The 24,253-nt window shown below is 34.7% G+C and overlaps 1 protein-coding gene across 3 annotated transcripts in view; it reads left to right on the plus strand.

The window, feature by feature from the left end:
- The window catches only part of LOC106140826 (uncharacterized), a 346,955-nt gene that overhangs the window by 314,354 nt on the left and 8,348 nt on the right, over positions 1-24,253 (plus strand). For 2 of the 3 annotated variants that reach the window (XM_060945413.1, XM_060945414.1), the window contains exons 3-4: positions 7,368-7,454; positions 22,558-22,708. In XM_060945413.1, the coding sequence (XP_060801396.1) occupies positions 7,368-7,454; positions 22,558-22,708 (238 nt within the window). The remainder of the gene's footprint in view (positions 1-7,367; positions 7,455-22,557; positions 22,709-24,253) is intronic. The other variant, XM_060945415.1, reaches the window with a different exon arrangement.

Here is a 24,253-nt window from a genome sequence, read left to right on the forward strand (position 1 = left end):
GTAATTATTTTTCCGATTCTGTTGTAAATACAATGAAATTAAGTCAATAATATGAATTTCTTTCCAAAAGTCACATTCCAAGGGGTCAGAAATGTTTCAAATGTCTGTTTGTTTGTTTTCAATCATTTCTCAAGGTCAAGTCAAGGGTAGATAACGCCCTAATGGATGTTATGGCCTACTTAGTCTGATAACATCGGAGACCTCATCTAATAACAAAGAATTGTTTGTATATTAGATTTGAGATTGGAATGACTTAATGGAATTTCGTGGTAAACATTATGATACAAATAAATATAATAGTACCAATGAATGTACTAATGACTCTTTTCTGAGTTATGTACATTAGTCAGAGTTTCAACCGATATTTTTATGCCGAGTTAAAACCACAGAATACAGATTGCAAATTTCTTCACGATGTTTACAGATTATAAACATCATGAAGAAATTTGCACATTCAGGTAACTGCGTATTTGTAAACAAGAACCAATATGGGTGGGTTAGGTGCTTCTGCAAAGATTGCGGAGCTCAGACGGGAGTCACTTCTTGTAAAAACCCATCCAGAACTATGGACAAAAGGCGCGTGGGAGGCTTCACCTTCAGATTGGTGTGGTAGTAGCCGGGAGTCACACAATGAGGAGGAATATTAAAAATGCAACTTAAGATTGTATGTTTTATTTTCTTAATTTAATATGAACCTTATTATTTTTTTCTGGAAATTCCCATTGCAATAGGAAAAAGCATTGCATTGCATATGGCAAAGTTGTGGGCTAAAACTAGTTGTGTTATTTAGATCTTTCAAAATTAATTTAAATAACAAACAGTCATAAACTTAAGTAATAACGTTTTAATTTAACCGCTAAAGCGTGTGCCAGTGATCTTGAAACTCGCTATTATGCGTATGAGAACTCTCCCATACATAGTTTACAAATGGTAATTAATGTTTCAAAATGTCTTGTGTTTAGTGTTCATTTGTCTGCGTGGCAAACGACCAACATGTAATTTCTTGAAAATTGTTGTTTCGACATTTTCGTACAATTTTTTTTAAGACCCTTACACTTTACACCAAATACTTCATTTGGTTCCAAAGTTCTAACTTGTGATAGCTGCATTTGTGTAAACTTATATTTAATACTCTGCTTCACTCATCCTCTCTCTGTCTTTTAAAATATAACACATTGAGTTAGCCTAACAATTACTAAACTGACGTTTGAAATATTTATATAGCGACGTGTATGTTGGGGCAAATATATGATGTGTGTATTCGTGTATGTATTAGGTATATACATACCTTATGAGTTTGTTATTGTGTGAATATAACGCGCATGTTTGTGTATGTATATAACGTGTATGATCGTATAGGTATGTAACGAGTGTGTTCGTGTAGGTATATAATAAGAGTGTTCGTGTATGTATCTTACATGTATTTTCGTGAATGTATGTTCGTGTTCATATATAACGCGTATGTTCGTGTATGTATAAAACGCATTTGTTCGTGTATGTATATAACGCGTGTGTTCGTGTATGTATATAACGAGTGTGTTCGTGTAAGTTTATAACGCGTGTGTTCGTGTATGTATATAACGAGTGTGTTCGTGTACGTTTATAACGCGTGTGTTCGTGTATGTATATAACGCGTGTGTTCGTGTATTCATATAACGCGTCTGTTCGTGTATGCATATAACGAGTGTGTTCGTGTATGTATATAACGCGTGTGTTCGTGTATTCATATAACGCGTCTGTTCGTGTATGTATATAACGAGTGTGATCATGTCGATGGCTCCTACGTATACTATCGTAATCCACAAAATAGCCATTTTCGTTTTATTAGTATTTCCGAAATATTTTATTATAAACTATCTAATTCAAAAACAAAAAAAAATCTACCATTTATAATTAAAAAGTTTTCACACGTATATAATAGTATGTTGCCGTTTCCTGCATAGTATACCGTCGTAATGTCTTATACGATCGGCTACGAGGAAGGCGGGAGCGGAGTTGGCAATCGTAACGATTACTTGCGGTTAGGTACGCTGCAAAGAAGTGCGATATTTTCGTACAGCGCGTCTGCAGATTTCACACAAAATACAATAACTAAATTGATGTATGTTAAGAATGAGTAATAAGTATAGGATGGATTATTCAAAACAACACGCTAGAGGTCGAAAATTATGCGATATTGCATTAAAAACGACAACGGCAAGAAATGACACTGTTGTTTCTGAATCAATTTCTGTCACCTAAGATTTGGCGTTGCTCAATAATAATGTAGAAGAAACTGGATGAGTACTGAGTAAGTATACTGACAAGAAATTTGTAATATTCAAGTATTTGCTTATTTTTTGCCAATAGTTAAAACTTAAACTACAGTAAATATAACACACGATTGTTTACGTTATTCATTTGCATTTAACAAGTATCGTAAGTATCATTTACTATTATTCACTTTGTCATTAAAAGTTTTTTTTATCGTATGCAATACATACGATTTTTTACGTGGTTAATATTGAAATATTCATTATAGCATTTACACTTACTACAATTTACATTGCTTAATTATAATTTTTTATTGATAGTAATGTTTAGTTAAGATTGTTTACGTCTTAGATGCAAAATAAATATGTATCTTATGTATCATTTCATTTTAAAAAATTAATAAATCTTATGAAATTACTCACTTACTATTTAAAATTTTTTTATACTCATCATTATCAGAAGAAACAGATTTATAAGAAATTGACACACTTTCTAAAATGAATATGATGCCGGTATTTTGATGCAATTGTTACAACTAATATTTTAAATCTACTATTGTAATATGTAAATATCACAATAGTAGATTTTATCACTTATTATAATTTCAGGAAACACTTTAAGAAATTTATCTGCAACTATAATTGATCACTTGCAGCATTCCCCTGTTCATAGAGTACTTAACGGTTTTTTCACCAAAGTCTTCAAACACACAGTACCCGTCTTCCCCTGAATGTACAACTAACCATGTAGAATAAATAGGCATAATTTTTGCCCGTACTTTATTGGTGATCAGACTATTCGACATCCTTAGCAAACACGTCGTTAACATATTTTAGTGTTACACCTACTCCCGAATTAAAAAAAGGTAACTAAACAGACAAGGGCCATTAGAAAACATTACATTTATTAGAAGACAGTATAAGAATGTTCGTGGTAAGGTGTACGTGACTCGTGAAGGCATACAAAATCCGAAAAAAGAAATGAAATTACCTTGTAAATGTCGATAAAATGTTTCAAAAATATATCAACTGACCAAAGAGAAGCAATTTTTGCTTTGGCTTTCTGGAAATTTGGTGATTATCATAAACGATGGATTTATGTATCTAATCTAGTAAGCAAAGAGTTTATATTGATACCCAATCCCACCGAAAATATAATATATGGTATATAAGTATTGATTGGAGTAATCAATACTTATATACTTATATTCCCGAGTCAGATAGTACAGATGAAATTACATTATAAAAACAGTTCTTATCTACGCTGATGATCAGTCAACAATTTGTTTACACAGTAATACAGAAGATAGACTCTTCTACAGATACTGTTTCTACAGATAACCGAGGCAAGCATTAAAATTATCCATGTAAATATCTGCTGATGCCAGGAAAAGCGTATGTGACCATATCAAATGCTTCCAACCTGTAGAATCCCATTATACTCGAAAAGATAATTTTAAATTGTATTTAGATAGTGATATAAACTTATGCTCTTTGCGCGGTCTTAAGTTGGTTGTCAGATTTCATATTTAAAGAAGAAGATGCAGGGGCAGTCGAATCTAGGTTTTGGTTAGATAACGCCACAGGGTAAACCGGAATAGAATAGATTATGCAACTTACATGTTAATAACGTGTAATGTTTGTGTTTTTTATTTGGATTTTTTTGGAAAAAATATATATACAACAAGAAGGAGACAGTGTTCATGCATTGATTAAAAGAACTGCCAATAATAAATATATCTATACTCTTTTGGAATGGTTTGCATAAGTGCGATGGGCTAAGCAAAATGGAAAACCTTATAATGTTGTTGAGATGGATCATACCAAGTTATTGAATTATAAATCAACTTTGAGCTTTAAAAATTGGTCTGAAAATATTAACAGTGAAGTAGTGCAATGGATAAACATAAAAGAAATAAATGTTTTTTCTTCTGAACTTATAAACTTCTCTATAAATATAATTTAGATGAATCCTAATACATGACCAAATACAAGACGACGACTGCAAGATAGTACCCATATTCCTCCACTTTATGATTATGTGCTCCCCATATCTTTGGCTAAAAAATGACCTAATAAGTCTTTGCAATAGTTCAATTATTCCAGCAGTTCATCATAACTTTAACTAAGGGATAGGCTTATAAACTTCGGATTCCTCTTTTTGGCGATGGGCTAGCAACCTGCCTCTATTTGAATCTCAATTCTATCATTAAGCCAAGCAGTGCCGTGTGGTTCCCGGCACCAATACAAAAAAGAATAGGATCACTCCATCTCTTCCCCATGGATGTCGTAAAAGGCGACTAAGGGATAGGTTTACAAACTTGGGATTCTTTTTTGTTGGGCGATGGGCTAGCAACCTGTCACTATTTGAATCTCAATCCTATCATTAAGCCAAATAGCTGAACGTGGCCATTCAGTCTTTTCAAGACTGTTGGCTATGTCTGCCCCGCAAGGGATATAGACGTGACCATATGTATGTATGTATGTAAGCCAAGCGGTTGACCGTGGCCTCTTTTGATAACTGTTGGCTCTGTCTTCCCCGCAAGAGTATATTCCCGCATAGACGTGATTATATATCATATATGTTATCTCTTTATTTGTTCAATTAGTGGGATTGAGTGAGTTTTTTGGTTTGTTTTTTAATTTGAGTTTATGTGCATATTGTATGCATTAAAAACACACAAATCATAAAGAAATATTATTTTACTTTATCAAGATGAATTTAATTTTAGTTGTTATTTTTTTAATTCTGGAGAAAATGTTTATTTTATGTGCGATTATTATGTTCTAAAAGTATGAAAATGAAATGGTTTTGTTGTAAAAAATAATCTGTGATTCTTTGATTATGATGAAAAATTCCAAAAATATTAATTGGTGTAATAATTTATTATGCACATAATTAATACCTTACACTCAACTGCCCATTATCATAATGAAATTTATGTTTTAAAGAAGTTTTAAATATAATATCCCAACATACGTGCATAAACAAAAATCTTATATTCCCGTAAAAAGCAGTAAGTAACTCATACCACATTTTTTGTTGACAAATATACAAAGTAAATACTCGTAAAGGAAAGTTACGATTTTTTGATCGACAAATTATACGAAGTAAATAATTGTATGGATAAGTTACGATTTTTAAAAATTTTTCGTTTCAACGTAAAGTATCCTAACAACAATATCTCAGAAACTATTACATATTTATAAAAGAATGATATTATATTCATATACACTATACTTCAAGTAATTGTAGAAAAAAAATCATGTGTCTAGCTTGAAATTTACAGGAACTACACACTCTAACACGTTCAATCGCTTCTCCTGTAAAGTTACATTTTAAGACATACGATAGTATACTTGGGAGCCATCGATGTATGTAAATAACGCGTATGTTCGTGTATGTATATAACGCGTGTGTTCGTGTATGTATGAGACGCATGTGTTCGTGTAGGTATAAGACGCATGTGTTCGTGTATGTATAAAACGTGAGTGTTCGTGTATGTATATAATGAGTGTGTTCGTGTATGTATATAACGAGTGTGTTCGTGTATGTATAAGACGCGTGTGTTCGTGTATGTATATAACGAGTGTGATCATGTATGTAAATAACGCGTGTGTTCGTGTATGTATAAGACGCGTGTGTTCGTGTATGTATAAGACGCGTGTGTTCGTGTATGTATAAGACGCGTGTGTTCGTGTATGTATAAGACGCGTGTGTTCGTGTATGTATAAGACACGTGTGTTCGTGTATGTATAAGACGCGTGTGTTCGTGTATGTATAAGACGCGTGTGTTCGTGTATGTATAAGACGCGTGTGTTCGTGTATGTGTATGACGCTTGTGTTCGTGTATTCATATAACGCGTGTGTTCGTGTAAATATTAATAACTAGTTAGTGTGTTCGTATATGTATTTAACGCGTATGTTTTTGTATGTATATGCATGCGTGTTTCCAGTGTTTATATAACAAGCGTTTGTGTAAGTATGTAAATACATACAATAATCGTGTCTTCATCCCTTATTTGTTGGTCAGAGCCAACAGTCTTGCATACATACATAAAATCACGCCTTTTTCCCGGTAGGAAAAGTAAAGCATGTCTAGCAAAGTATTTAAAAAAAGTATCAAGAGTATTTTTTAAATCTCTTAATTGTTTCGTATGGATCAAAAACATGCCTCACCTGAAAATAAAAAAATAAAAAAATATTTTTAACCTATTTATTTATTGCCTGATTTATTTGTTATATTCATTCGAACTATAAATCTGATATCTAGAAAAGTAACTTTGTTTTGAAATGGACCTAACGGATCTTGTAACAACTAACTCTAATGTCTGTTTATGGTCATTACATGTATATTTCGAAAGTGACATTTCACAAAGGTCCAGACATCTGGCCGATCATTATCAATTATGTTCATGTTTACAAAACTATTACACTTAATGATTGTTAGTAATGATGTAAGATTAAGTTTATTTGAGATAAAATATTACCTATCTAATTTAGTATTTTTTTTTACTTATTGACCTGAGAGAATTAAATTGATGACATTGATTGATCTTATCCGCTTGATGGTAAACCTATATTGGAAATGGAAGTTATATGATATGTCGAATGCTAGTTATGAAAAAACAATAATCGAAATTTGTAAAATACTTCCTGAGGTACCATATACTGTAAAGACATTTAAATAGTTTTTCGTTTCAAATTCTTATCACAATAATTTTGTTGTCTTTATTGCACATAAAAATAAATAGAACAAGTTATAAAACAGTTGGATTTAGACGATATTACTTTTGTATTTGTTTAATTAATATACTCAATGTACAAACGCACGTAATACGGATTTTGTACTCTTTTATACTAACTAGAGTACGCCCGCGGCTTCGTCTGCGTCAAGAAAAAAATCTCATACATTTCACGCGGGAAAGAATTTTAGTGCATCCCTAGATAAATTAGGAACGTGCATGCCAAATTTCTAATTGCTTGACTCAGCGGTTTAAGCTGTGCGTTGAAATGTCAGTCAGTTCCCTCTTTTATATCATTACATATTGATACGATTGTGTTTGTAAATGGATTTCTATTTATGTTAATTAATAAATATTCACTTGTTCCAGGGTTCAGGGAATAGAGTACCGCTCACGAGGTTCACCTGCCGCGGACGGGCGGCAGGGTACTACGCTGATGTCGAGACTGGGTGCCAGGTGAGATTGTAAAAATGTTTATTCAACTATTTGTTGCCGTGTGGTTCCCGACAAAAATTCTTTTTGTGTTGAATAGACCATTTATCGAGGAAGGCTTTAGGATATATCACATCATGCTGCAACTATTAGGAGCGAATAAATAATGGAAAATGTGAAAAAAAAAACGGGGAATATTATTCACCCTTGTGGGCTTCAACGATGCCCAAAATAACTATTCCACGCGGACGAAGTCGCGGGCACAGTTAGTTATATATATTATATTATGGGTTATTTCCTCTTTAATAGATAAACCTAGGTATATAGCCTATATAAATCTTGTAAGAGTTTTAATAATTGCTCCATTTAGAAATCTGATTTACACTTGGGAAATAGCTCGCTCACTAAGAAGTGAGTGAAATTGACAAAAAAATTACGAAAATCTTTATTAAGAACTAATCATTTGTTAAGATTGTGGCAAAAATAATAAAAATGATGAAGATAGGCGATTATTCTGTCCACAAACAAAGACTTATTATGAAGTCGTACATTCGCTTTCAAGAGTTACATTTTTAAAGAAACTTTTATACATCAATAAAAGTGTTAACGAATGATTACAAAATACAAATGATATCTGGCCGAGCTGCGCATGCTCATAATTGCAATTAATTGCATAAACGCGGTGCATCCGCGTAGTAATCGGTAGCAATGTGCACGCAATTACCAATTCCATGTAAAATCTTCCTGACTGACGGCTCGTAACTCTCCGATGATGTAACAATGAGTTTGAGAGGTATGGTCAGTGTTCACGCCTGTTATGTCGATGATATTGTATTTGTTGTCAAATTAAATTTTATTGCTTTTATAATGAAGGGTTTGTGAATAGATACTTTTAAATTAAAAGTAGACAATTATGGAGCCTGACGGGCGCTGCAATAGTAGAGATGCATTAAATTATTTAAAGAGATTGCATCCTCTCACACTCTTGAGAGGAGCCCGTGGAATGCATTTGACCATGGATTCTAGATTGAGTGAGGTAGGTTTTTTTCACGAAGCGAATTTCATCTTACGGCTGCAACCTTTGCAGGCACCTTACCAATTCTAAAAAACTACTATAATGATGTAGATTAATGCAATCGTTGATTTTATTTATCTACATTTCAATTGTACATATTTCAAGCTTCATTCTTTACCTTTTTAAAGTCAGCACATATAAATAAATTTTAACATCTCATAACTTAACGAAACAGTGAAAAACAATTAAAGCCATGCGCCCACGACGCGTCGGTCCGCTCCTTGTAAGGGAATGCCAGATTGCTGACATAAACACAGGCATTGTTCATGTAGAGGGCACGTGATCTGGTCCTCTTTTGATACATACATACATAGGTACATATGGTCACGTCTATATCCCTTGCGGAGTAGACAGAGCCAACAGTCTTGAAAAGACTGAATGGCCACGTTCAGCTATTTGGCTTAATGATAGAATTGAGATTCAAATAGTGACAGGTTGCTAGCCCATCGCCTAGAAAAGAATCCCAAGTTTGTTAGCCTATCCCTTAGTCGCCTTTTACGACATCCATGGGAAACAGATGGAGTGGTCCTATTCTTGTGGTGTATTGGTGCCGGGAACCACACGGCATTTTCCTCCCTCTTTAGATCAAGGGCGAAAATAAGGTTTTTACCATTGAATAATAAAATCACGTATACGCGTCTTTCCCAGGGGACAAGGTCGTCAGTTACAAATAAATAAAATTATAATTAATAAAAGTTCAGAGTAGATATGATTCTTCTTACCTGTTCGCCAGGATGTCCCCGATTTGATCCAGGTACGATCGTCCAGGTCTTCCCACTGGGAACCCTGTCCCGTTCACTCTCCTTGTAATATTTACTTAGTCGACCTGCTTCTGAGCTTTAAGAGCATCGGTAAGTACTCAAGTCATGTATACATACAAATGGTCACGTCTATATCTCTTGCGGGGAAGACAGGGCCAACAGTCTTGAAAAGACTGAATGGCCACGTTCAGCTATTTCGCTTAATGATAAAATTGAGATTTAAATAGTGACAGGTTGCTAGCCCATATCCTAAAAAAGAATCCTAAGTTTGTAAGCCTATCCCTTAGTCGCCTTTTACGATATCCATGGGAAAGAGATGGAGTGGTCCTATTCTTCTTTGTATTGGTGCCGGGAACCACACGGCAAATGTCATGTATACAACTTAGAAAAATGCTATTTTATTCGGGGACCTACGGCTCGACTACGGAATGATGCCTAATGTATACGTATTAGTTTATGTATGCCATGTATATGTTTCATTAGTTGACCAACATCCATTTTGTAAAGAATCTATAGGTATAGGTACCTTCACTTCTTCGAAAGCCATTTTTCAGTAAAATTTATTGCTGTCATAATAAAAAAAAGATGTCGCATGGATGGTTACGATATTTATTACATCAGATAAGTTTGCGAAAGGTAATGAGGGTCAGGGAAGCAAAGATCAGGAGTAATTGTGTTGTGATGACAGGGTTCTGACGACGCTGTATTTTTCTTACGACATATTTTAAGATTGGCCACGATTTATTTGGCTATGATGGACCTAATTAAGAAGATATGATCGAAATTTTCGAGTATTAAATCTATAATATATATAATAATGATTTGACGAAAAATTTTACTGAAGAACTTATGTGAAAAAGTTAGGCGATGTCTCCTAATTTTTTTTTTGCAAGTTTGCTAATAGATAACGGGATGTAAAATCTGTTTCAATTAATTATACTTACGTACTATAATTTCATTGAATCAATATACTTTACAATATGTTCTTAAAAGTAGCCTGTTATTTCTTATTAAATCTATTACCAAATAATCTAAAAAGTCTGCAGTGCCACGAATCAAGAAAGCGTAACTGACTTTTTTTTTTCTATTTGATTCACATTTGTACAGTAATGATATCTGATGAAATAGAAACCAATGGTGCTTGCATAATTACAAAGGTCATTACCGCTTTTAGTACCTACACACTCAACGGCCCACATTTCTTGCCTTTAAACATTAAACAAACATAAAGTTTAATGTAAAATGGTGTCATTTTGATACGCAAATTATTAATAAAAGGCATAGTAGGTTTAGGTAACTATATGTTAAAATTTCTTCTGAAGTTATATATTATATAAGACCGGGATAAGAAAAAAATAATTGCAAATGAAAAACATAATAAAAAATATATAAGGCGACTAAGGGATATTATACTTGGGATTCTTCATGTAGGCGATGGGCTAACAATCTGTCATTATTTGAATCCCAATTCCATCACTAAGCCATAAAGCTGAACGTGGCCCTTCAGTCTTTTCAAGACTGTTTGCTCTGTCTACCCCGCAAGGGTTATAGACGTGATCATATGTATGCATTGAGCATTATGAAAGAAATCATTAGGTAAGAGCGAGTTTAAAATAAATTTATACGACTGGAATGAGAAAAATATTACAACAATGGAATGACAAAAACAACAAAACATATTTGAAAATTATAAAAACAAAAAAAAAACATAAGGTAAATTTATTTTTGACTACGTTTACTCTTGTTCCAGTAACTTGATATTAAAAAAGTAATCAATATCATAACATCAGTAATCGCTAGAGGAAATTCACTGTGAAAGGTCAATAAAGTCGTCTGCGAGCCATTTGCATAGAGCTCGGTAATTATAACCTCAAATCTGCGGTAACCCTGACACGGCCATCTTAGAATGTTAACAGTCGACTCAATTAAACGAGAGTCTATTGTTATATGGAATATGTATTACTTATCAGATTATCACGCCTCTATAGAATATATTTTTTTAGAGACCTTAAAATTTATTTAGAGATCTCTGACTCTCAATTCCATCGATACACCCGCTAAATGTGGCTTCGAGTCTTGTGATATCAATCCTGTAAGAGATAATGTTATGTTTTATACCATACTAGTAACTATAATTCCGCTCACACGCATTATTCCGACACATGCTCAAATTTAACTTCTTCCTCCTGGCTTTAGTCCCGGTTGCATCCTCACCACTCTGGAGAGGAGTCCGGGATATGCCTTTGACCATGGACCTTGAATTAATTAGGTGAGTCAGATTTTTACACGAAGCGACTCCCATCTGTCCTCCGCAACCTTTGCAGGTAAACCTAACCCGTATTGGATAGATCATGGTTACACATCCAGTTTCCTGAACAAGTTTCCTCACGATGTTTTCCCTCACCGTAAGAGCATCGGATAGTATTCAAACTAATGTACATAACTTCGAAAATAGTCATTGGCACTTAGCAAAGGTGGGATTTGAACCTGTGCCTTTCTGCGCATCACGCATCTTAAGCGGGCAACTTACCGATTCGAGCACCGATGATCTTTTAAAGATGCTCAAATTAAACGTTGAATAAAAAACATTTACATACATACATACATACATATGGTCACGTCTTTATCCCTTGCGGGCTAGACAGAGCCAACAGTTTTGAAAAGACTGAGTGGCCACGTTCAGCTATTTGGCTCAATGATAGAAGTGAGATCCAAATAGTGACAGGTTGCTAGCCCATCGCCTAAAAGAAGAAACCCAAGTTTGTAAGCCTATCCCTTAGTCGCCTTTTACGACATCCATGGGAAAGAGATGGAGTGGTCCTCTTCTTTTTTGTATTGGTGCCGGGAACCACACGGCACCAATAATAAAAAAATAAAACATTTATATCCCTTAAAAGTTATTTCCGTGTTTCCGTGTATGTGTCCGTTCTCTACGCTAGTCTTATTATTCTTTGGTTTCTACATACACGCATGGGCTTGATGTCAAATAAGTATGTGAAGTATTCGACACGTTCAATCGTTAGATATGCCTATTCAAAGACGACTGTAATGTGGTCTATTGTTTCACGACAGGCAACATGTACTTATAGGACAGCCTCTGTGGCTCAGCGGTAGTACGCTTGTCTGTGACACCGGAGGTTCCGGGTTCGAATCCCGGTCAAGGCATGATGAGAAAAGAACTTTTTCTGATTGTCCTGGGTCTTGGATGTTTATCTATATAAGTATTTATTATAAAATATAGTATCGTTGAGTTAGTATCTCGTAACACAAGTTTCGAACTTACTTCGAGGCTAACTCAATCAGTGTAATTTGTCCCGTATATATTTATTTATTTATTTATTTATTTATTTACTTATAGGTCACGTTATTGATAACGAAAATAGCAAAACTATTTACCTAATTAGTTTTAATTTATCTGGACCCCAAGAGTAAAATGGGACCCTTTTATTTAAACGGACAGTAGGTCCGTCATTAAATCTAAAGAGATAACATGGACCATTTTTAACAAGAATTAATACTTCTGAGTTAGCATAAATGCTTTTTTGTTCGTTTGTAACAAATATACCTAACATTTTTTTTTGTTCTGTGCTTAAAGTAAGTTTAAAGCGCCAGCCTATTTGGATAACCTAGTATAACTTAATCTCATTCAGTTGTTTATCTGACAACGACCAGATGGCTAGCCATGAATCATGTAAAATCTTATCGGACAATCAGGTGATTCAGCTTACAATGTCCTCGCCGAACTGAGAACTAGTTCGCAAAACATCTACTGCATGCCAGAAAGCTTACAAAGTTATATATGAAAAGTGACAATACAGGTTTAGAATTGGATGGAAGTAGAACCTAATAATGTATATATTTAGTATATATATAGTATTTATATATTTATAGAGTACCGTGTGGTTCCCGGCAACAATACAAAAAAGAATAGGACCACTCTTTCCCATAGATGTCGTAAAAGGCGACTAAGGGATGGAGGCTTGCAAATTTGGGATTCTTTTTTAGGCGATGGGCGAGCAACCTATCACTATTTGAATCTCGATTCTATCATTAAGCCAAATAGCTGTACGAGGCCATTCAGACTTTTCAAGCCTGTTGGCTCTGTCTACCCCGCAAGGGATATAGATGTGACCATATGTATGTATGTATATTATTGATACGAGTACATTATTTAAATAAACAAGAACTTTTATAAAAATGATTAACTAAAAAAATGGGAAGTATTATTTGTGCAGTGTTAATGCCCCCGATATTATCCTTTTAAGGATATGACACTGAAATATAAAACGAAACTGTATTAACGATTGAGGACCCATATAAATCGTGATTTGTAAAGGATTCCAACCGGTTTTGGAATGCTCTTTTCATGATCTACAACATGCCTGATTTAGTGAACTGACATTTCATTTTACATTGGACTGTCAATTCTTTGATGTATTATATAAAAATGCATAATTTTTATGTAATAATGTTTGCCATGATTTTGTTGTCGTGACTTTCGTAATATTTTGCATTGGGTTTAGCTTTGTATGTTTAATCTAATCTAATCTGATAAAAAATCAGATAAAGATAATATTATATAACAGAACCAGCCTAATATCAATTCATTGAAAGACCTGCCCCTTCTGCCTGCCTGGCATTCTAAGGTCACAGATGACACCCATCACGCTATTTTGTCTAAAGTGAAGAAATAATCGATGTCCTCGGACGCAGATGTTTTGTGGTATTACCATAACACACATTTTCATTCATCATATTTTGAATTTTCATGACGTTTGTTTATTACTTCAAATAATGAGCTAATCAAAAATCACCAATTAAGCTGCTTATAAACTAATCTTATTAACGCCTGAGAATCATGATGTCGTAAATATAAGTGGCACTTGTACAATGGTTCGCACGCTACCGTGCTGCACAAGCTGGGACAGCCCTGACCTATACTGCGTATGCGCATACTTCAACGTTGAGGTGATGCTTCAAAATTTGGCAGTTACCAGGTTTTGAAAAACCTAAAGTTGCTACACAAAATTTGTAGTGTCATTGTTTTAGTTGCCTATCCCTTAGGCGTCTTTCGGAGGGGTAGGCAGAGACTACATCTTAGGGCGATGGAATTATTTAGCCAACCAGCTAAACGTAGCCTTCGAGACTTTTCGAAACTGATGGCTCTTTTTAGCCTGTAAGGGATGTAACCTACGTGTAGAAATAAATGTATTAGAATATAGTTTTTCAATAAATAATAAAGATTATTTTTCTTTGATCTCTTGAATAATGTTAAAGCAAGTCAATAAATACGCATAATGTACGTAAGTCATCGCTTGGATACATTTTACAAGTGCTTATTGTCTATGCCTTGTCTATGCAAAGCATTTGGGCAACGGCTTTATGTCGCGAGACGCCTTTGCCAAAGGTTATAGAAAATATTTCACGGTGCGTGCAATACTTGAAGCTTAGAAACTTATGGAATATGCGTACAGGGAATTTAATTATTATACTTAAATAATAATTAACTTTTCGAGAGTAATAATTCTAAAAGATTTATTAATGATTACTAAACAGATGCTAACAGATTTTTTCAAATTTGATTCAATTTTGTATGTACCTGTCCTTTCAGTTTTTATAAGACGGATGGCTCCTTTCTACCTTTCTAATATAATTCTCTATGATCTTTGCGTGTTCCCGGTTACAACCTCCCTCCGCCTCAGTTACAAATGAAAATGAAAATGAAAATGAAAAAATATTTATTCTTTAACTTACAATATGGTAAATAACAAAAGTGTTTGAAGTCTCCTGTTAAGTATGTAATACCTGTGTTAGGAGACTTCGCTCCTCCAAGGGTAAAACAATACTCAATTACAATCCAAAGAAATAATCTTATCCAGATGATAGCAGAGTGTGAGTTACAAGCATTAAGGGGGAGGGAGGTTGCATTCGGGACATAGGAACCGGGGGATCCGCATTTCGAAAATTTTCTACTCTTTTAATATCTTACCTTATGACAATTCTATTCGGTGATAAGTTCCTTGTTGTTACCAAAACGAATTGCATTTTTAGGTTCTATGATGTAAACGTTTGACCCTTATTGAATCTAATTTCATGCCCTTTAAAGCACGGCATGTTATAGATTGCTGCTGTTTCTTGAAATTAGGTTAGCCGAGAATTAATCGGGTGGTCTATTGGCTATATAATAAGAATTTATTGCCAAAAGTATTTGAGCCAAGTGCATTGAAAGAGGTTCGTAGGTGTCTATATTTTTCTGTTTGTTATACGAATTATCGACTGTTATTCCCACATCTGTGCCTAATGTTGACTATTACTAAAAAAATAAGACTCATAAAATTAGTTTGGTTCTATGAACAGTACATACATATAAACATACATAAATCACGCCTCTTTCCCGGAGGGGTACGCAGAGACCACATCATTCCACTTGCCACGATCCCTGCATACTTCTTTCGCTTCATTAACATTTATAACTCTCTTCATGCGAGCTCGGCGGTTTCGGGTACCTTTTTTTTCTATGAACAGTATTACAAGAATTTGTGTTAATCCTACCAATGTGTGTGTGCTCAAACCACTTTTTCCTTAATAAATTGATGGAGCCGTGTGGTTCCCGGCACCAATACAAATAAGAATAGGACCACTCCATCTCTTTCCCATGGATGTCGTAAAACGCGTCTAAGGGATAGGCTTATAAAATTGCGATCCTTTTTTTTAGGCGATGGCTAGCAACCTGTCACTATTTGGATCTCAATTCCATCATTAAGCCGAGCAGCTGAGCGTGGCCATTCAGTCTTTTTGGGAATATTGGCTCTGTCTACTCCGCAAGGGATATAGACGTATGTACATATGTATATATGTAAATTGATGAAACCAAAACTATAAAAATAATGCCACAATAATCGTAAATGTCACAGCCAACATGACAAAAAAGAAGGCAAACAACGACCTTTTAACTTTTCCTTTCGTTCAGTCGTCTCCATCTTGTAGTAAACACCCATTCACACCCGCGACCCACTGCTCAATGATCCACTGAACCAGTTGTTTCACCTTGACCTTTGTGACGTCACTGCGTCTGCGCACACGGCAGTGGAGAGAAAGCGAAAAGGCATTTGTTTATGGAACGTCCGTTAACTTAGCTCTTACCGTAACTTCGCTCGCGTGTAGTCTTTGTTGACTGAGCGAGTGAAACGAGTGAGGACTGCTGTTTAGATAATTAGCCGGGATGTAAAATAAAAAACTTTGTGTTGGTAAAAATAAAGAAAACTATAATTAAAAATTTAAAACATAAAAATAATCCTAATTTCAATTCGTCTTAAATCATTGTTGTGTAAAAAATTTACAAAAGACGATCGTACTTTTTCGATACGTAAAATTATAACTTTCCTGTAAGCGGCCAGTGTGTAAATTAACAACATTTTTAAACAACTACCAATCAATTTATGATGATATGAAGCGAAAGAAGTATGCAGGGATCGTGGCAAATGGAAAGATTTAGCCTCTGCCTACCCCCGCGAAGAGGGATTTATTTAAAAACATTAAATCGTTCATTAAAAGTAGTATAGTTTTATAGTTATATTTTGCATCTATTTATTTAATATTATCTTACTTTTTAAGAAAATTATTATTCAAAATAATGAATAATACAAAAGATCGCCAAACTAGTTGTAGACAAGGTCGGGTGATCAACTTATGGAATAAAATTATTACACAATGTAGTTCACAGACATACCAGTTTTGGATGATATAATAGTGAATAATGTATGGTTAATCAAAGAGGAAGCATTTGTTCCTTTAAAAGTGCTAGAGCTCGCGAAGCTTTACTAGATACGGGTTTTTCGCAAATTCCACGGTAACTATAGTTTTTACTGGGATAAAAAATATTATTTGTCCGTCCTTCTTTGTTCTAGAAGAACTTACTTAGGTAATGAACCTGACATATATACTATATATACTACTAAGTAAATAAAAATTTATCAAAAATCATGTTGCAAAATAATGCAGTTTAAATTATATATCATTTTATTTTCTGCAATGAAAACTATGTATATTAATAATATAAAGTATAGAATATTAAATCATAAAGCACTCCTTATTTGTCATTCATGTTTTCCAAAAGAAGTTATCAATTAAAAACTGACCGTAAAAAATTATTGTCACCATTAGGTATATCAAACCAATTAAAGTTATTATGTTATATGTCAAAGGTAAGCACTTCTACAAATAAGTTGTCATATAAATTGTCCACATGTAGTCGTTCATTTTAGATCGTTTATCGATATATTTTATTTAACAATTGCCTTGCTTAAAATTCTAGATAAATAATTCATTTTTATTTCTGTAAATTTATTTAAATTATCACATATTTCATATTTTATTTTTCATTCATTTAATGGTATTTCTTTTATATTGCATTGCATATTTATATACTATTCAAATATATTTGCATCTCATGTGCATTTTAAATAATTTCAAAAATTTAATAGAATATCATAATTTTTTTTATGTTTCATACATTAATACCTCTATCTTCGGGGCTGAGCGGTAAATATTAATAGGTATGCGCAATTTTCGATGATTAATTCTGACTTACTTAATCTAAGTTTTTCTTGAAAATCGATATTTCCATGATAAGTCAAGTTAAAAATCTTTTGATCTTACGTTTTTTGCTTTATATCTTAACTAGTCATCTGACCCGGCTCCGCTCGGAATGAGGAAGTTCCACGGCTGCCTTGATCTGTTTTTTTTTTTGTAAATCATCTTTGAATTCGTGACTTACGTTACAGTGACTATATCAAAACAAATGTGATAGGTTATGTTTATCATTGTGTCGTGTGGTTCCTGGCATCAATAGAAAAAATAATAGGACCACTATATCTCTTTCCTATGGATGTCGTAAAGGCGACTAAGAGATATGCTTGTAAATTTGGTATTCTGCTTTTGGGCGACCTGTCACTAATTGAATCTCAATTTTATGATCAAGCCAAACAGCTGAATGTGGCCTATCAGACTTTTCAAGACTGTTGGCTCTGTCTACCCTGTAAGGTATATAGACGTGATTATATGTATGTATGTTTATTATGGCGTTAATACCGCTTACGTACTCACCTTTCCGGAGAGGAGCTCCCGATGCGCCTATTACCACGATCCCGGATTGAGTAAGTCAGGATTTTACACGAAATCACTCTCATCCGACCTCCACAAGCATTCCAGAGTTTCAAGAAACAAGATTATATAAATAACTTTCTTTCTTTAAGTAAAGTTCTGGAGAAATTTGCTGAGAGACAGAAGAACTAAAATGATTCCTTGTGAACTATCAATATAATAAGACCACTCCATCTCTCTCCCATGGATGTCGTAAAAGGCGACTAAGGGGTAGGCTTATAAACTTGGGATTCTTCTTATATGTATGTATGTATGTATGAACTATCAATACCTAAATGAACTTAAAATGAGCCAATAAGCGTGAGAAACTTTACGCCTACAAAAGACGCTTAAACAGCAATCATCACAGCACCTAATTAATCATACCACGGTCTTCGTAGCCCATGACGTGACTTTGAATCATCAGGCAACTGTCATCGCGACGTAAGATCATTACTTTTGAATACGAAATCCAAAATTGTGAATGAAAAGGCAATTGATTTAAATTTCTGTCAGTGAATAAATGTAACTAACTGATTGTGCGGAAATCACGTCTCCGTTTATTACGGGGCAGTCAAAGTTATTAGTTACACGAACAAAGTAAAGTAAGATTCAGAGGTAGTGTGGTTCCTGACAGGTTCCATATATCACGCATCACATATTCAGGTATCACGTCTATATCCCCTGCGAGGAGGACATAACCAATAGTATTGAAAGGACACGCTTAGCTGCGAGGCTAAGTGATGGAAATGAGATTCAAATAGTGACAGGTTGCTAGCTTATTGCCTACGAGAGGAATCTCAAGTTCAATCCTAAGCCTATCCCATCGTCGCCTTTTCCGACATCCACGGGAAAGATATAAGATACAAATAAGTACAGTTGCGATCAATGGTTTCTCAACAAATAATTTGGGTAGCGTTGTGGTCACAAGTCTTCGGTTGGTCACAGTTGTGTAAGGGTGTGAGATAACTTGACTTGCCATGACATGACCCACGTCGCCGCAAATTGAAATACAGAAATGCATGTAACCGCTGTTAAGATTTCAAACAGATTTAGTAATTCGCAAAGTTTATTATTTTAATGGGCCATGTGGTTCCCGGCACCAATACAAAAAAGAATAGGACCACTCCATCTCTTTCCCATGGATGTTGTAAAAGGCGACTAAGGGATATGCTTACAAACTTGGTATTCTTTTTTAGGCGATGGGCTAGCAACCTGTCACTAGTTGAATCTCAATTCTATCGTTAAGTCAAAAAGACTGATCAGCTATACAGCATAATGATAGATTTGAGATTCAAATATTGACAGGTTGCTAGCCCATCGCCCTAAAAAAGAATCCCAAGTTTATAAACCTTATATTTATATGTTTATAATACCCTATCCTTTTTAGTAGTAGGTTAAAGTAAGTAGGTTTTTAGTAATAAGATTATTTTTTATTTTATTTTTAAAGTATAACGAATACCATAGCGAATGCACAAACACGTGTTCTAGCAACATGTTTTGATGACTTGTAATGTTTGGGTTATTCACAAATTCATTTAATGGCGGGAAACACAAAGTTTTTGCTCTATTACGTTAATTGACGATAGTTAGACTCTGCCGCATCAAAGTGGCTAGTTCAAACTAATTTTACTTATGTAGGTTCTTATATGTAGTTAACTACTTATATCAAGTCATATCCTAACAAAAAACAGCGAGGCGGGTTCCATTGGGTATTCCCATGTGCTGGTGCAATTCCAAGTGCCGTGGCTCTGTCTACCCCGCAAGGGTTAAGACGTGACCATATGTACATATGTATGTATGGTGCAATTCCCACGCAGATCGTACAAGTCGGTCAAGGGATGTATTTGGGATTATATTATGTTCGGTTGATGTGCTGCTGCTGGTGCTGCGCGCGCGCACCAACTTGCTCTCTGCAACTCGGGAAGCGCCACTGACGCGTGCGTTGCGCATAGGTACTAAATCTAATAGCTGTGGAGATCGACCACTTTTTTTGCACTATCACTTAATATAATTAGTTACCAAATTTAAGTTTAGTTATAAGTATAGCTATACTATCTCTCTTCTATCATCTCAATTGAATATATTGAATCTCAATTCTATCATTAAGCCAAATAGCTGAACGTTGCCATTCAGTCTTTTCAAGACTGTTGGCTCTGTCTGCCCCGCAAGGGATATAGACGTGACTATATGTATGTATGTAGCTATACTATCGCATTTGGCTAGCCTGTAATGACAGTGTCAGAATGGTAAATAAACAAAATTTGCATTATTATAGTACCTACTCAAAATCTCACTTCCATCCAGCTACTTATATGGCTTTTGCATTTTGTAACTATTGGCTCTGTTTAACCCATAAGGAAAAAGAAGTGTTGTGTGTAAGAACAGTAAGATTATGCCGATATATTTTGATTGTAAGATTCGTAGCTTGTATTGCCTAAGTCGCCTTGTACGACATCTTCACGTCCATTATGAATCATCCATTTTTGCATTGTCAAAAATTCTCATAGATTAAAGACTGAGCATAAACCACAGGCCATAGTGCATTATGGAATTAATTTTTTTTTAGTTTTACTCTACAATATAGAGGTCGCATTGTAATTTCAATGAGATGAGATTAATTCGATCACTGTAATTTGATTTTAATTCACATAGCCTTAATGATTGTAGGTACTGCATGCTCATCATTATATTGTTACAATCAATGTCATTGAACGCTAGAATGTATTTTGTACAAAATACTACATTAATTTAAATTTAATTCTGGACTCATTCAAAGCTGCATAGTCAGAAGTAGACGGAATAACTAATTGGTTAGGAGATTAGCGTATTATCGTGTGCTATTTTTGTTAATGTCTTCATTTCGTGGTTTCGAATAAACATGAAGTAGGTAAGTAATTATAAGATTACTAGTTTTTAAGTTCCATGTGGTTAATTATTAATAAATTATGCCCGAAGCTCCGCCCGCTTCTTATTTTTGTTAGTATACTTATTGATATACATAAATAAATATAGTCACGTCTTTATCCCTCGCGGGGAAGACAGAGCTAACAATGCTGAAAAGACTGATAGGCCCCGTTCGGCTGTTTGGCTTAATGATAGAATTGAGATTAATAGGGTGACAGGTTGCTAGCCTATCGCCTGAGAAGAATCCCAAGTTTAAAAACCTATCCCTTAGTCGTCTGTTATGACATCCATGGGAAAGATATGGAGTGGTCCTATTATCTATATATATATATATATAATATATCCGGTACAATTAGAAAAAATAGAGATAAATAGAAATAAGCCGTGGCTTACTTACTTATAAGATACATCACACTTTATTGCACCATAAGAGTAAAACGTACAATAAGAAACAATGTAGACGATAAAAGGAAAAAAAAGACTATGTATACAGATTAGTATTTTTGGTACATTGTTGTCATAACCAGTCGTGACTTTAGGAATCCATGTGACTATTTTTTGCTACATAAATTTGAATGCAAAACGTGAATTCTTTAAATAGCATACCTACCTAGGTATTTACCTAAATCTGACATTTAAGCTAATTCATTGGGATGAATGGGTACTATAGTAATTAGGTTGTGTCTAGCTCGTAATCTTCTCGAAACTGTCAAATTAAAACTAAACCAGAACCAAGCTGAGGTTGTTATTCTTCTAATTAAGTTTATAAATTTTTCGTAAGCTCACGAATCCACTGTGAGACTTAAAATAGATCTAAAATAGAGTAGATAGTAGTAGTTCGATTTTGTCAGACACCACAACTAAGTTTACCAGAACTGACAATCTTTTAATATCGATCGAGCCGAATCATCGCTCCTTCTACAGAACAGACCTCTGTAGAGGGAGAGTGATGCTTCGGCTCGACCACCATCAAAGAGAAGATCTTCCGCCAGGCTAGGTGTTATGCCTGGGGAACCGCGGCTCCGACGATGTCGTGCCGGAGGTTGTATATAGCTCCAATCCGTGAAATCTTTGCTTGCGCGATTTAGACTTTTCGCTGTTTTAGACTGTTAGCGTCGCGTGATTTTGTTTTTGTGACTTGTGGCGTATAGATGTCGCCACACCTCTAAATGTTAATTAACAGTACATTTATTACTGAGAAAATACTTACAGAAACTTAAAATCCACCTATTTATTGTTCCAGGTGTACCACATGTGCGACGGACTCGGCCGCCAGTTCAGCTACACTTGTCCCAACACCACGCTCTTCCAACAGCGAATGTTGATCTGTGACCACTGGTACATGGTCAACTGCTCCAAATCCGAGAGCGATTACAGTGCAAACCTCCTTATTGGTGAGTATTGTCCAACACTACTCTCTATCAACATTATTATTGGTAAGGGTTAACCAACACCACTCTCTTCCAACAGCGCATGTTGATTTGTTACTACTGGTACAAGGTCAACTTTCTAAATCCAAAAGGGATTTAGTGTGAACCCCCTTATTGGTAAGTATTATCCAACACTATTCTCTACCAATATTATTATTGTCTACCAATTATCCTGGTGCAAAAAAAAAATTATATAAATAAATATAAATATTATATGGCACGTGCGACGCCGTTTTTATCGCGCGATAACTATCGCTGTCTCGTCAAGTCATAATAAAAAGCGAACTAGCAGCGAACCATAGTGCGGGTGTTGACTTCGATGAAAATTAAAAAGTATATAAGATCTGTCAATAGAATTTTTAAGTTCGTGTTGCATCAAAATCGGGAACACGTTAATGTTATTGTTCTAACACCGGTAGCCTCAACCTTCTATTACATAAGCTGATATTAAGGAGCTGAACAATTTAATAACATAACATCATTGAGTCATATAAGTCGTGTCAACGGCCAAGGAGCTTCTAAATCGGAATGATGCTCAGTGTTGAGGCAAAACATCAATCTATGCTTGTCAGTCGTCTACTGTCCATACATCAAAACGGAAATTATTTAGCTCAGTAGGGTTGTCGCGCACAATATTTCTACACATACATACATATGGTCACGTCTATATCCCTTGTAGGGTAGACAGAGCCAACAGTCTTGAAAATACTGATATGCCACGCTCAGCTATTTGGCTTAATGATAGAATTGAGATTAATTAAGACAATATTTATATTCTAAATATAATAAAAGAGGAATCAATTCTATCATAAAGCCAAACAGCTGAATGGGGCCTATCAGTTTCTTCAAGACCGTTGGCTTTATCTACCCTGCAAGGGATATAGACGTGCTTATATGCATGTAAAAGAGGACACTGACTGACAGAGTGTTTGACTTATTAATGAATAGCTCAAACTGGGTTAGAAGATTTTAAATTTTCTATATAGGTGGTCTAGGGTTCATTTCTAAAAGAGGATTCTCAGGATCTCCCATGGGAATGAGATTATCGAGGGCGGACACGCGTGTTCTAGTTCAAATAGATATAACAAGTAGCTTCAAAACATCTACTCGTACAATGGTTGACTGGTAGATAATGCTTCTAGCATTAAGTCCGCCAATTGTGCTATACATTTGTATTTTGTACAATAAAGTTTATATAAATAATTAAACATTTAGAATCTTATTGAGGACTTTAAGTGCATAAGGAATATCACATTTTCCATATACACATTAATACAATTCAATTCATTTTTTTAGTTGAATGTTTATTACTTAGACAAGCTTAGAAGGCTTCCATTTGTATTAAATAACTTTTCCACTTCACACATTCCTGTACACATTATAAAGAAATTAAGTTTCTGACAACCCTATGCTGCCACAATAATATAATTTACAATAGATCATCAACTTGTATTCACAAATGTAAGAATTCGACGTCAGTGCGCATCGCATTAAAATATTTCCACTCTA

Source organism: Amyelois transitella, chromosome 8 (genome assembly GCF_032362555.1).
Source record: "Amyelois transitella isolate CPQ chromosome 8, ilAmyTran1.1, whole genome shotgun sequence".
NCBI classification, from domain to species: domain Eukaryota; kingdom Metazoa; phylum Arthropoda; class Insecta; order Lepidoptera; family Pyralidae; genus Amyelois; species Amyelois transitella.